The sequence below is a fragment of the Gorilla gorilla genome, chromosome 10 (assembly GCF_029281585.2).
Source record: "Gorilla gorilla gorilla isolate KB3781 chromosome 10, NHGRI_mGorGor1-v2.1_pri, whole genome shotgun sequence".
NCBI classification, from domain to species: Eukaryota; Metazoa; Chordata; class Mammalia; order Primates; family Hominidae; genus Gorilla; species Gorilla gorilla.
In genome coordinates, this window is record NC_073234.2 from 137,430,533 (window position 1) to 137,445,748 (window position 15,216).

A 15,216-nucleotide genomic window follows, 5' to 3' on the forward strand; every position below is an offset into this window, starting at 1 on the left:
GTAGCATGTCTCAGTCCTTCATTCTTTTCTTTATGATTAACATTCTATTCATTCATGTAGATATGCCACATTTTATGTATCCATTCACGAACAGATGGACATTTATGTTTTCCCATTTTCTTGGCTATTATGGATAAGGCTGCTGTGAACATTCGTGTGCAAGTTTTTTGTTGTTGTTGGATTTTTTTTTCTTTTTTTTCTCTCTTTTTTTTTTTTTTGAGATGAAATCTCCCTCTGGCTGGAGTGCAATGGCGTGATCTCGGCTCACTGCAGCCTCTGCCTCCGAAGTTCAAGTGATTCTCCCACCTCAGCCTCCCGAGTACCTAGGACTACAGGTGCCCGCCCCCACACCCAGCTAATTTTTGTATTTTTAGTAGAGATGGGGTTTCACCATGTTGGCCAGGCTGGTCTTGAACTCCTGACCTCAAATGATCCACCCAACTTGGCCTCCCAAAGTGCTGGGATCCCAAACGTGAGCCACGGTGCCCGGCCCACATCACTTCTTCACTTGAGCTAGGAACCATCTGGGGCTTTAGGGTGCATGAGGCAGGATCAGGATTTTGGGGAGCTGTGGACACAATTAGCAAATCCTTGATTGTGGGTTTGGTACAAGGTGCAAGACTTGTCATTCAGCTAGGACTGTCTCTTTCAGACCTTTAAAAACATTCACTGGGAAGGGAAGAGTCCCTGGAGGTGTTTGAGACCTGGGCTCTGATGCAGGGCAGGGTGACAGTCACTCTAAAGGGCCCTGTGAATGGGTGTTGTTCACATGGAGTAGAAGACAGTGGGCAAGAGCACCAGGCCAGGCCTTGGCTGCCGTCACCTGAGACTGCGTCCAGAGGGCAGAACTGTGCATGCGTGCCCCACTCCTGGAAAAAGAGGCAGTCGCCATCCAGATCTAGTTCCTGGAGGGAGGTATGGAGCAGTTGGGGTCACAGTGTTGCATGAATCGCAGAGGGGGCGCTCGCAGGGGTCTCCAGATGTGGCCATGCAGTGACGCTGCCCAGCCCTTACGCCCCCTCCTCAACCCACTACTCCCTGCCCCGGGTCAGCGAGGAGATGCAGGGGGTGACCAGGGGAGGGTATGAGTGAAGATGATGAGTGGGAACAAGACACTGTGCCCCATTAGTTGAGAATGTTCTGGAGGGTATTGTGCGTTGGGAAGAGGGCGTGGGGAAGAGGGTGAGTGCTCCCAGTCCTACGGGTCCATGAAACCATTACAAAAGCAAACCTGCCCCCACCAGGAGCCTGCTTATAAAAACAAGGAATGGCCCCAGTTCAAATATATCATGTTCCTCTCCATTTAATAGGGAGGTTGTAAAACTTAATTATAGAACATAATTCTAAGGACATCAATGGCTTCCTGAGGCTGACAGCAGAGATCACAGACCCAAAGGCCTGCATCGTCAATGACAGAGGCAGAAATAAGATGCTCTCGGGTGAGGGGACTCCAGCCCACCACCAAGAGGCCACCCTCATGTCTTGGGGCCTGGAGCAGTCGGGGCAACAGAGGCCCAGATGCTGTATGTCTAAATGTTTAAAAGTTACCAATCAAGCAACAAGCTGCTAAATAAATATTCCCCCTTGACAGTTCAACCTTCAACATGAGCTGATTCAAAGTTCACACCCGAATGGGCAGCATGCAGGGCCAGGTTAGGCCTGCCCCATGTGTCCTCCCAGCTCTGGCCCCATCCCTGGCCACTGTGTGCATGGCATTCAGGAGGTGGACCCTTCTCTATATTCTCCAAACAGCAGCCCTGGAGCACCCTTCAGGCCTATGGGTGGGCAACACCAGGGGCACAGGTTGGCCTCAGGAGGGTGAGATCCCCATGGGCCCCAGAAGTGGGCTTAGGTTATGTAGGGGAGAGAAGCCTCGGGTTCAGGTACCCAGAGTGTGGTCTAGAATTGGGTGCATGGGCTCGGGGTGGGCACCTCCTCTGCACCCTCCTCCTCACGCTTGTTTCCCAGCATAGAGTGTCTTCCTCTGACCTCCTACTGGCCAAACCCTTCATGGCTCTGCAGTAGGCTCACCTCTTCCAGGAAGCCTTCCCAAAGCCCACCTGGCTGAGAGCTCCTCCAACCTTTGATGATGTTCTCCTGCATCTTGGCACTGAATCTTTTAGAGCCACGGTAGCCAACCTTTTAAAATCACTTGAGGGCACTTAAAAAAATACATCAGTATTTTTACATCTGGGCCCCAGCCTCGTGCAACAGAACCTAGGGGTGGAGCCTAAGCATGGACAGTTTTTAAAGCCCCAGGCAGCCAGGGCTGAGGACCTCGGCGATGGAGCCTGTTAGTTCGCTTTCCTTGTGTATATCGTCTCTTGAGCATCTCTTCACATGGCCCAGACCTTAATAGACGCTGAATAAATATTTGCTGACCCCAGTGACTAAGATTGAAAACCAGAATGCAGAACTGTTCTAGTAATAATTGAGAGACTTGTATTTCATTGGCTTTGCACTAAACCAAATGCTCAGTAACTACTAGTAAATTGAGTGAAATTAACTAGGGCACTAAATGATTTTTCTAAGCTTCTTGTGAGTTTCAAGAGAATTCTTTTTGTGGCCTCACTTGTGTCCACATTATTTACTTCATCATTCATTCATTCATCCATTCATCCATCTATCTATCCATTCAGTAAACATTTCTCTGAGCCTCTATAATGTGCCAGGCTCTGAACTAAGCTGCCGGGGAAATAGAGATGAAAGCTCTGGCTACAGCTTAATGGGGAAAACAGATGTGAGCTCAAAGAATTAGAGCGTGCACCGCAGCTGCCACCCATTATTACTGTCTACTGAAAGTCACAAGCTTGGGGCTGATTCATTTTGGCACCAGTATCACCTCCGTGAACCCCTGTGGTCTAAGAGCAGCAGTATTCAAAGTGTGGTCCCCAGACCAACAGGATTGACTTCACGTGACCTAGGGACTTACAAGAAATGCAAATGGTCAGACCCTATCCCAGACTCAGAAACCCCGCAGGTGGGACCAGCAGTCTGTTTGAACAAGACCTCCCGGTCATTGTGAAGCCTGACGATGTCTGCGAGCCTTTGCCTTCCAGCCATGTTTCTCAAGCTTGGCTACGCATTCAAATCATTCGAATGAGAAGCTTCCAAAAATTTGGTCCCCAGACCAATTAAATCAGGATCTCAGCTGGCTGTGGTGGCTCATTCCTGTAATCCCAGCACTTTGGGAGGCCGAGGCAGGCAGATCACTTGAAGTCAAGAGTTTGAGACCAGCCTGGCCAACAGTAGGAACCCTGTTGCTACTAAAAATACAAAAATTAGCCAGGTGTGGTGGCGTGCGCCTGTAGTCCCAGCTACTTGGGAGGCTGAGGCAGGAGAATTGGTTGGACTCAGGAGGTGGAGGTTGCTGTGATTCGAGATCACGCCACTGCACTCCCGCCTGGGCGACAGAGTGAGACTACCATCTAAAAAAAAAATCAGGTTCTCAGGGAATAGGATCTGGGCCTCAGAACTGTTTAAGCTCTCCAGGTGAATGGAATAAAGCCCCGCCTTAGCAGGCGTGAGAATGCCAATCAAAGGCCAGGCTGACTGACGACCACCAGTGCGTCTGGGCCGCTCAGCTAGGACTCCTGCTTCTCTCAAGTCATCTTCACACGGGGGCGTTCAGAACAAGCTCCGCGTTCTATTTCCAGCTCCGAGGTTCCTCTCCCAAGCATGAACTTTGTTCAGACATGTAGCAGAACCTGCCTTTTCAATGAACACTTGCGAAGTCGGCTCAGGAAGGAAATGTCAGTGATGCCGAAGCTGCCAACTCTGTGCTTGTTGAGTAGTGATTCTTGATCAGTCATACGGGAAGAGAGAGTAAGAGGTGAATCACATGCTGAGTGGTTTGTGCTGTGAATGTTTGCTGAGCTCTTTGGAACTCTCTGGGTATGAGTAACTCAGGCCCTTATGAATTCCTTTTGTCGTCTTAGTCTCCTGTTTCTGAACTGAGTTAAATCATATATTACATTGGTAATTTATATATATTTATATATATTATTTCTTTTTTTTTTTCTTTTTCAGACAGGGTCTTACTCCTCACTCCTGTTGCCCAGGCTGGAGTGCGGTGGCACAATCACGGCTCAGTGCAGCCTCCACCTCCCGGGCTCAGGTGATCCTCCCATCTCAGCCTCCCAAGTAGCTGGGACTACAGGCACATGCGCCACCACGCCAAGCTAATTTGTTGTCTTTTTTGTAGAGACAGGGTTTCACAGCCCAGGCTGTCTCAAGCTCCTAAAGCGATCTACCCACTCCAGCCTCCTAAAGTGCTGGGATTACAGGCGTGAGCCACCCCACCCAGCCAAATTATAATTTATCTTATGTTATGATTACATGTATTGTAATTAGCAAGTGCATAGAAAAATATAATAATCACAAGAATAATTACTGTCTGTTGAATGCTTGCTATGTGTTAGGCATTATGTTAAGCACTTTACGTACATAGTCTCAATAAGCTTCCGAAAAGCCCAATGCATACGTATTACTGTATTCCCTGCTTTTTCAAGATGAGGAAACTGAGGAGAAGGAATGTGAGTAACTCACTCAAGGTCATATAGACAGAAAATGGCAGAGCCAGAGTTTGAACCTAGGTCTATCATCAAAGATTGCTCTTTTAGCCCCCACCTCTACTGCCTCATGGTAAATAGTGGCATTCCTATGTAGTAATACTGTCAAAATTATATAGTGCAATATGCAAATAATTGCTACTGGATAGTGTTTTTTCCTACATAAAATTATACATGATTTAACAAGCAATTGTACATAGTATAAACTCAGTAAATGCTGTATATGAAACAGTGTTACCATTTACAGCTACTTTTATAATATCGATTATGTATCAATTACAGTTAATTTGTGTCTGTAACCAATAATGTTATTTCAACATTCCTGGAATCTTGCCTTTTTTTTTTTGAGACAGGGTCTCACTCTGTGGCCCAAGCTGGAGTGCAGTGGCACAATCAGGGCTCACTGCAGCCTTGGCTTTCTGGGCTCAAGCCGTCCTCCTGCATGAGCCTCCCAGTAGCTAGGACTGCCACCACACCTGTTTTTAGATTTTAGTGGAGATGAGGTCTCATAATGTTGCCCAGGCTGGTCTCAAACTCCTGAGCTCAAGCCATCCTCCCACCCTGGCCTCCCAAAGTGCTGGGATTATAGGCATGAGCCACCATGCCTGACCTGGAATGTTGCATTGAGAATATGTGGCATCTCTGAAACTACTAGGTGATTACTTAGATACAGCATTAAAGGAAAAAAGCAGGATGTAAAATTATACATATGATACCAGTTTTGTAAAAAATATGCATGTGTATTTTATATGCATAGAAAAAATAGGAAGGAAGTGCCCCAAATCTCACAGAAATTGTGATTGGATGGTTGGATTACAAGAGATTTTTATTTTTTTCTTGATATTTGAGGCCAGACCAAGATGTGAGGGTGAAGGGTACTTGAGATAGGTTGGTAGCTTGGCAGTGCTGCAAACTGGTGTCCTCTGAATTTTTGTTCCACATTTTTTAAGTGGGACATGGAGAAATTGGTTACCAATTGATAAGTAATGTGTACAAATAGAGATTAACTTCCTGGTTCATTCCCACAGACCAAAGTAGAATGCCTGTTCTTTGGCAGGAGCAGGGAGGAGAGGAAGCAAATTGGTTCCCACTTCTATATTGCTCTTATTCTTTCTCTGTAAAATTCCAAACCCCACAGTTTATTGGGAAACATCTTAGGTTAAAATGTAAATGCTAAAAGAAGTTACTAATTCCTGGCCCTTTCACTGGTATAATTGGGGTTTCTGCATTTCAGCTGACTGCTACATGCACGGTACAAAAATACTGCACAGAGAGACGCTGACGGCAGTGAGGAACAGTTTTGTTTGTTTCTTTAATTATTATATTTCTCTCTTCCTCGTGTTTTGCCGGTGACATGAGGCGTCCTGTGAGGAGTCCTGTGTTAACTGGCCCCGCATTTCCACTTAAACCTAGGCATGTCAGCACCCTTTTCTCATTCGAGAAAAATTAGAAAATACACAAACTTTCCAAATGAGAAGGGGAAAATTTTTTAAATTATTATTTTTTTAAGCTGCAAAGAATGAACATCTAAAAGATCTCATGGGCCTGGGTTCTCTAGGAGTTGGCGGTAGTAACACAATCACCCGATCATCTGCTGGTGGCCAAAAGGAAAGCCCTTATCAAAAAGGTATTTAGGAGCCTGGAGTCACAGCTTTTATCTCTGATGGGAAGCTGTGCACACTCTAAGGTGAGGTGGCCTGGTGCAGCCCCACTGGAGGGTGTTTTTAAGTTCTTGCAGCGACAAGTTGTTACATTTTCTTTTTGCTTCATCCAGATGCATGAATTGAAGCAACTGAAGTCTGAAAGGGAATGAAATGCCATGAGCCAGTATCTGTAACCTGCGGGTGACAACTCGAGAGCAACAAGTGACTGGGTTTACAATGATCTCCTTTTAAAGGCGTCTTTAAAGCAAAAGGAAGCATGTGTGTTAGGGATCCACGCGCATGTGATGAACCACATAGAGCAGTGAAGTGGTGCAAATGGAAAATTCAGTAGCCAGTACATGGGGTGAGGAGGTAGTGAGAAGGCACGAGGGAACAGCACATGCGTGAATGCAAAGGCGTACACCACAACACCCGGCTCATTTTTGTATTTTTTGTAGAGACAGAGTTTCACCAGGTTGCCCAGGCTGGTCTCTAGTTCCTGGGTTCAAGCAGTTCTCCTGCCTCAGCCTCCCAAAATGCTGAGATGGCAAGGTGTGAGTCACCGTTCCTGGCCATCATCTCTCAAAAAAAAAAAAAAAAAAGGCATGCATGATGGCTCACTCCTGCATCCCTACACTTTGGGAGGCAGCTGTGCTGCAGCCTGGGTGATAGAGCGAGATTCTGTCTCTTAAAGAAAAAAAATTTAAGTCTTCCAATCCCTGAATATGGAAAGTCTTTCCATTTACTTATGTTTTCTTTAGTTTTTTTTTTACAATATTTTGTAGCTTTTAGAGCACAAATCTTGCATTTTTGTTAAATTTATTCCTAAGTACTTTATTCTTCTTAATCCTATTATAATTGGAATTGTTTTATTAATTTATTATAATTATTGTGCTGTTCACTGCTAGTGTGTAAAGAAATACAATAGATTTTTTTTTTTTTTTGAGTTAGAGTTTTGCACTTATCACCCAGGCTGGAGTGTAATGGCGCCATCTCAGCTCACTACAGTCTCCACCTCTCCAGTTCAAGCGATTCTCCTGCCTCAGCCCCCCGAGTAGCTGGGACTATAGGCATACGCTACCACGCCGGGCTAATTTCGTATTTTTAGTAGAGACAGATTTTCACCGTGTTGGCCAGGCTGGTCTTGAACTCCTGACCTCAGGTGATCTACCCACCTTGGCCTCCCAGAGTGCTGGAATTACAAGCCTGAGCCACCATGCCCGGCCTCAGTTGATTTTTTTTTTTAAGACAGGGTCTCACTTTGTGTCCCAGGCTGGAGTGCAGTGGCATGATCATGGGCTCACTGCAGCCTCGAACTTGTGGGCTCAAGCAGTCCTCCCACCTCAGCCCCCTGAGTAGCTGGAACCACAGGTGCATGCCACATGCCTGATTAATTTTTTATTTTCTGTAGAAGCAGGGTCTTTTAATATGTTGCCCAAGCTGGTCTCGAACTCCTGGCCTCAAGCAATCCTCCAGCCTCAGCCTCCCAAAGTGATGGGATTACAGGGGTGAGCCACTGCACCTGGCCTATAATTGATGTTTATATTATTGATCTTATACTCTGCAACCTTGCTGAAGTTGTTTACCAGTTCTAATAGTTTTTAGTGTATTTTTTATATATATATATAAGATATAAAATATATATATTATATATATATATATATAAGATTGTGTTATCTGCAAACAGAGATAGTTTTGCTTCTCCCATTCAATTCTGGGTGCCTTTTATCTTCTTTTCCTGCCTAATTTCCCTGGCTAGAACCTCCAGGACAGTGTGGAATGGAAGTGGTGCCAGGTGGCTCATGCCTGTAATCCCAGCACGTTGGGAGACCAAGGTGGGCAGATTGCTTGAGCCCAGGAGTTTGAGACCAGCCTGGGCAACATGGTGAAACCCTGTCTCTAAAAAAAAATACAAAAATTAGCCAGGCATGGTCAAGCATGCCTGTAGTCCCAGGAACTCTGGAGGCTGAGGTGAGAGGATCGCCTGAACCTGAGAGGTCAAGGCTACAGTGAGCCGAGGTTGCCTCACTGCACTCCAGTCTGGGCGAAAGAGTGAGACCCTGTATCAAAAAAAAAAAAAAAAAAAAAAAAAAAAAAGGGGGAAGTGGTGAGAGTGGACATCCTTGTCTTTTTTTCTGATCTTAGGAGGAGAAAGCATTTAGTCCTTCATCATTAAGTATGATGTTAGCTGTGGGTTTTTCACACATGCCCGTTATTGGGTTGAGGAAGCTTCCTTCTATTCCTAGTTTGTTGAGTGTTTTTATCATGTAAAGTTGTTAGATTTTGTTAAATGCTTTTTTTCTATGTCTGTTTAGATGATCATGTGGTTTCTGTCCTTTATTCTGTTAATAATAATGTATTATATTAATTGAGGTTGACATGTTAAACCAACCTTGCATTCTTGGGATAAATCCCACTTGATCATGGTGCACAATCATTTTGTATGCTCCTGGATTTAATTTCTTGTATTTTCTGGAGGATTTTTCCATCTAAAATAATTGGAAAGTATTCCTTTTTCCTCTATTTTTGTGCAGTTTGTGGAAAATTAGTATTCTTTTCCCCCCACCCCCTCCGAGACAGAGTTTCACTCTGTTGCCCAGGCTGGAGTGCAGTGGCACGTTCTTGGCTCACTGTAACCTCAACCTCCAGGGTTCAAGTGATTCTCGTACTGTGCCAGGCTAATTTTTGTATTTTTAGTAGAGACAGGGTTTCACCATGTTGGCCAGGCTGGTCTCAAACTCCTGGCCTGAAGTGATCCTTCGGCCACGGCCTCCCAAAGCGCTAGGATTACAGGCATGAGCCGCTGCACCAGCCCTACTTTCCAATTTTTAGAAATCTATCCTGGTGCCTTTTCTATTTACTGTGGTCTCTTTTTTTTTTCCCTATCTTTCCCCTAGATTGATGATATATTTAACGAAATCAAATTTGGTGAATATGTGGACACTGGGAAGCTAATCGACAAGATCAACTTACCAGATTTCCTCAAAGTGTACCTTAACCACAAGCCACCTTTTGGTAACACCATGAGTGGCATCCACAAGAGCTTTGAGGTGCTCGGTTATACCAACTCCAAAGGGAAAAAGGCCATTCGAAGAGAGGACTTCCTGAGACTGCTCGTTACTAAAGGTAAGCACATACATCAGGATGTCTGGTAACATCCTGGGGCCATTCCCAGTGTAGAGAACTGAGTTTGGGGAGCCAGCCCCTGTGGAGCTCCATCTTTCATGAAAGAGGTGATTTGACCAGATTTGAGCCATGAGGGGTCTGGCTGACCCACCTGCATCCCTGGCAAGTACGAGGTAATGGGAGGGACCCGGAGCTAGAAAGCAAAAGAATGTGATTCGTGTTGCAACTACCTGAGCCTCAGCAAGACTCGGCGTCCTCACTTGTAAAATGGGAATAAAAATGCCAGCTGATCCATCTCCCTGGGCTGTCATAAGATTTGGGTTGGGGCCGGGCACAGTGGCTCATGCCTGTAATCCCAGCACTTTGGGAGGCCGAGGCGGGCGGATCACTTGAGGTCAGAAGTTCAAGACCAGCCTGGCCAACACAGTGAAACCCCGTCTCTACTAAAAATACAAAAATTAGCCAGGTATGGTGGCACACGCCTGTAATCCCAGCTACTTGGGAGGCTGAGGCAGGAGAATTGCTTGAACCCGGGAGGTGGAGGTTGCAGTGAGCCAAGATCACGCCACTGCAGTTCAGGCTGGGTGACAGAGCGAGACTGTCAAAAAAAAAAAAAAAAGAAAGAAAAGAAAAGAAAACAAATATTTGGATTGCATTTGTGAAATGCAACCACACCAAAGTAAACTTTTTAATTTTTACCTACTATGTTTCTCATTATTGTACATGAGGATGTCAAGTAAACTCTCTCGGGATGACAGTTTCATCTTAGTCCAGGTGGGTGGTTCTGAGAGGAGGGAATTTGAAATGAAGCAGAGCCTGGTCCCCGCAGCATGCTGTCCTATTTCTCTATGCCAGCCCCACGTATGTTCCCTGCCTGGAGGGACCTGTTTAACACCATTAGGAAGCATATGTGACAGTACCATGGGACTCTAGATCATTTTTGTGTCTAAAGAAAAGGGGCTGGGCGCAGTGGCTCACACCTGTAATCCCAGCAGTTTCAGAGGCTGAGGCAGGAAGATCACTTGAGCCCAGGAGTTCGAGACCAGCCTGGCCCAACATAGCAAGACTTCATCTCCACCAGAAAAGTTTTTATTGTTTTTGTTGCTTTTTTTTTTTTTTTTTTTGAGCCAGAGTCTTGCTCTGTCGCCCAGGCTGAACTGCAGTGGCACGATCTCAGCTCACTGCAACCTCCAACTCCAGGGTTCAAGCAGTTCTCCTGTCTCAACCTCCCGAGTAGCTGGGATTACAGGCCGCACCACCACACCCGGCTAATTTTTGTATTTTTAGTAGAGATGGGGTTTCACCATGTTGGCCAGGCTGGTCTCGAACTCCTGACCTCAGGTGATATGCCCACCTTGGCCTCTGCAAGTGCTGGGATTACAGGCATGAGCCACCACGCCCAGCCTAAATTTTTTTTTCAATTGAGTAAAAGAAAAAAAAATAGTGGGATAATTCTCTTTAAGACCTCTGAATAATAACCCTAAGCCCTGACAGTATGCTTAGCCTCAAGAGCTAAACAACCACCTTCTCACTCTTTGACACACAGGTGAGCACATGACGGAGGAGGAGATGTTGGATTGCTTTGCTTCGCTGTTTGGCCTGAATCCCGAGGGATGGAAATCCGAGCCTGCAACCGCCTCTGTCAAAGGTACCCTGGCTGGCCTTGTCTGGGCATGTAGCCGTGGCTCACTAATTTGTTGTAGACTTAAGTACATTTATTTCTCCTGATTGGTGCAAGCCACTCTCCCTAAGACTGCACATAACAAAGTATGTCTGTTGGGAATCCCACATGAATAAGTTATGAAAAGAACAGTGAGTGGTGGCTTTTGTTCCCGCGCTCTGTCCGTCCTTTTGTTTCTTCTGGGCTTATTTTCCCTTTGTTCCACTGACCTGTCATCTTGCCAGCTTGGGTGGGTGAGTATTGGCCACCCGTAGAGGATCCAGTTTGACAGCTGTTTCAGAAGAATAGGTATGCAAAGAGAGACTTGGGGGCCAGGCACCATGGCTCACGCCTGTAATCCCAGCACTTTGGGAGGCCAAGGCAGGAGAATCGCTTGAGGTTCAGAATTTGAGACTGGCCTGGGCAACATAGCAAGATCCCATCTCTAAAAAAAAAAAAAAAAACCAGGCTGGGCGCAGTGGCTCACGCCTGTAATCCCAACACTTTGGGAGGCCGAGGAGGGTGGATCACGTGAGGTCAGGAGTTCGAGACCAGCCTGACCAACATGGTGAAATCCCATCTCTACTAAAAATACGAAAATTAGCCAAGCATGGTGGCACACACCTGTAATCCCAGCTACTTGGGAGGCTGGGGCAGGAGAATCGCTTGAATCCAGGAGGTGGAGATTGCAGTGAGCCGAGATCACACCATTGCACTCTAGCCTGGGTGACAAGAGCAAAACTCCATCTCTAAATTAATTAATTAATTAAAGCAAAACAAAACAATTAGCTGGGCATAGTGGTGTATGCTTTTAGTCCCAGCTACTCAGGAGGCTTAAGTGGGAGGATGACTTGGGCCCAGGTGTTCATGGCTGCGGTGAGTTAGGATTGTGCCACTGTACTCCAGCCTGGGCAACAGAGTGAGAGCCTGTCTCAATTAAAAAAGAGAGAGAGAGAGAGAAAGATTTGGAGAAGGAGAGAGCATCAACTTGCTGGGCAGTACAAGCCCAGCTACAAGCTGCCAAAACTTTCAGGTTTTTAAAGATCATCCTCCTGTCCCTTCCTGCTATAGCCTAAGTATTTTTCACCTTTTCGTGCACTGGACCTGAAGTTAGGGCCGTGACTTTCAGCTCAGGAGGAACCAATCTAAACGGCTCTTCTAGGCTCGCTGGTACAGGAGCAACTCTGCTGACAAGCCCGGGGATGGTCAGATCCCACCACCATCACCAAGACTGAGGAGGGTGCAAAGACCCCTCACCCATTCCCCTTTTCCCTCTCCTTTTATTGTCCATTCCCCACATCAAATTAAACAAAGTCCCTGAACTCAGATAATTTCAGACTCCAGTAGCTAACAGGTCATTCCCAACCTGCAAGCTCTCCCTACCCCATTCCTTTATGTGCTTCAGATCTCAGAATGTACCTTTCCCAATTGTTATATATTTCTGCTGTGTTCCCAGGCATCTTGAAACAGAAAAATCAATCATACCATGTGGTTAAGGCTTTCCAGTAAGGTTTGCAGAGATTTGGTTAACAGCATTCTGTTCTGTAAAGGAGAGATTTTTAAGCAATTTCCACCCAGAGTTTTTCAAGGAATCAAAGCCAAATCACAGCACAAAGCCCCTCTTGTTTTTGTTTAGTAGCATTTCCTTGTGTTTTTGGAAAATCCTCCTGAGTTACAAACATAGTCATTGAGGCCAGGTGCGGTAGCTGTAATCCCAGCGCTTTGGGAGTCTGAGGTGGGAGGATCACTTGAAGCCAGCAGTTTGAGATCAGCCTGGGCAACATAGCGAGACCCCATCTCTACAAAAAAATTTTAAAATGAGCTGGGCGTGGTGGCGTGTGCCTGTAGTCCCAGCTACTCGGGAGGCTAAGGTGGGAGGATCACTTGACCCCAGGAGTTCAAGGCTGCAGTGAGCTATGATCGTGTCACTGCACTCCAGCCTGGGCAACAGAGCAAGGCCCTGTCTCAAACCCCTCCCCTCACCCAAAAAAGAAAGAAACATAGTCATCATGAAGGCATTTGGTGTTCTTTTCTTGTTTTGGCTAGGTTCAGAAATTTGCCTTGAAGAAGAACTTCCAGACGAAATCACTGCAGAAATATTCGCGACTGAAATTCTTGGCTTAACCATTTCAGAAGATTCCGGCCAGGATGGTCAGTGAAGTTACCAGGAATGTTTAAAGCACAAAGGACTTTGGGTGTGTGTGCATGCATATGTGTGTGTTTTCCATGAGGCACTGCTTTTTATGCATTTCCCTCCCCCCCTCTCATCTTTAGAACATTTAGACATTAAAGCAAGTTTCTGGTGAGCAATGGAATTCACAAAGTTGGACATTCCACTGTTTCTGAAATAGAAAAGTGGGCGGAGGCGAGAAAAACCCTGGCAGCTGGATGTACATGGTGGCTGGATCTCTGGGTCTCTGGTGATGCTGCCCGGATGGGGTTTGCACGGGATATGGAGGGGGCGTGGTCTCAGGGGGCAGAGGGGTCCTCAGCCAGCAGCAGGCCTTCGTCGCGACACATGTGGTCCAGGGAAATGATGGTCCATGGCCTCATTCCCTTTCCCTGCAGGGCCACCTGGACCCTCCGCCCAGTGTGGCCCAGTGTGGCTCACCCCTGCCTGTTGTGGGGCTGGGGTGGGGGTGCCGGGTGCGCCGGGCTCCTGAGAGTCCCAGATTGTGGCTTCTTATCAGCAAAACACCCAAGTGGTGGTGTGTGACCGTTATAAGGAGCATCATTAGCCATGCTTAACCCCGGTGGCAGCTGCCAGGAGAATGCAGAAGCCCCTCTGAGCGCCCCCAAGCCTGTTCACGCTGCACCTGCACCAGAAACCACAGAGCAGCCCCGCCTAGCAGAGGCCGGGGCCTCCCTCGCACCCACACTCACCAGTGTGGTGGCTTGGCCGCCTCACACTCTGCTGGGCCTCAAAACATGTAGTAGGCAAAAATAGGGGCCGGTTCCCCAGCTCTGGGATATTCAGGGGGCGTTACTAAGTTTATAGCAGTATTTTGGCCTTGAAAATAGCATAGCATTGTAGTGTGAACAGATGAGAGTTAGTCTGACTTTGGAGTTTTGTCATCCGTTCTGAGGCCTCATTCAGGCAAAGGTGCCAGATGTCATTCTCCAACACACTCCGTCCAACACAACCCCAGACCAGCTTCTTCCTCAGAGAAACTAGCATCTGAGATAACATTTCTGATCCACTTAAAGTGCCTTTCTCGGAAGGAACATTCCGTGGCAGAGAAACAGAATAACAACCACATTCTTACTCATGCACGAAGCCCCCTCCACTACGTGGGGTCCAGCTGGAAATCTGGCATGGTGAGAATCTTTGGAACGCCCCGGAACATGGAACGGAACTGTCTACCCCAAACCAGGCTGTGTCACTGTGACCTTGGGGCAGACAGCACGGGCCAAGGTTCTGCCGGCGCCAGCTTGTCAGATCATGTCACCAGGGCTTTGCAACCTAATTTACATTTTGTTCTTTTTAAAAAACATGAAAAGAAAAACAAGCTTTATGAATCAATTTTGCAGCTGCTGAGGGCTTAGGAGATCTAGTATCAAGCCAGTTAAAAAGTTCCTGGGGACATTTTAGGGAACAAGAAACTCTCAAATGACTTGTTCTCTTCAAAAAATAACTCGGAATTGGATGCAGTCTCTCACCAACCGGGGGCTTCGTTCATTGAATTTGGCGCCCTCTGATTTGGTTCTGATTGACGGCATGTATTGGAATTGTCTTGAGCAGAACCGACCTGTGGTTGGTTGGACCCACTATGGCAGGTTCATTAAGCTGGGACACTGCCTAGTGCAGGCAGATGCTCTCTCTCTCTGCCCATCCGGCTTCAGCATCTCCTTTGGAGTCAGAGAGCGGGGAGGTGGAGGTCCTGGTTATGGATCATGGTTATGGTTATGTTCACTGAGGAGACCAAAATCACCATGGACAGCAGGATTGGCACGAATGGCATCCCACCCCACACCCAGCCCAGCCTGGCAGGGGGACCCTTCTTACCTGGGAACCTCTTTCTGCAGGTGTTTGTGGGTTGTTTGGTTTTTTGTTTTTGACATGGAGTCTGGCTCTGCCACCCAGGCTGGAGTGCAGTGGTGCGATCTCAGCTCACTGCAACCTCCGCCTCCTGGGTTCAAGCAATTCTTGTGCCTCAGCCTCCTAAGTAGCTGGGATTACAGGCACGTGCCACCAGCCACCATGCCTGGCTAATTT

The 15,216-nt window shown here is 46.9% G+C and overlaps 1 protein-coding gene across 5 annotated transcripts in view; it reads left to right on the plus strand.

Moving 5' to 3' along the window:
- The window catches only part of CFAP251 (cilia and flagella associated protein 251), an 83,730-nt gene extending 70,415 nt beyond the window's left edge, over nt 1-13,315 (plus strand). For all 5 annotated transcript variants that reach the window (XM_031000713.2, XM_019038785.3, XM_031000714.2 and 2 more), the window contains 3 exons: nt 9,112-9,340; nt 10,887-10,988; nt 13,047-13,315. In XM_031000713.2, the coding sequence (XP_030856573.2) occupies nt 9,112-9,340; nt 10,887-10,988; nt 13,047-13,159 (444 nt within the window). In that variant the 3' untranslated portion in view covers nt 13,160-13,315. The remainder of the gene's footprint in view (nt 1-9,111; nt 9,341-10,886; nt 10,989-13,046) is intronic.
- The last annotated feature ends 1,901 nt before the right edge of the window (nt 13,316-15,216 follow it).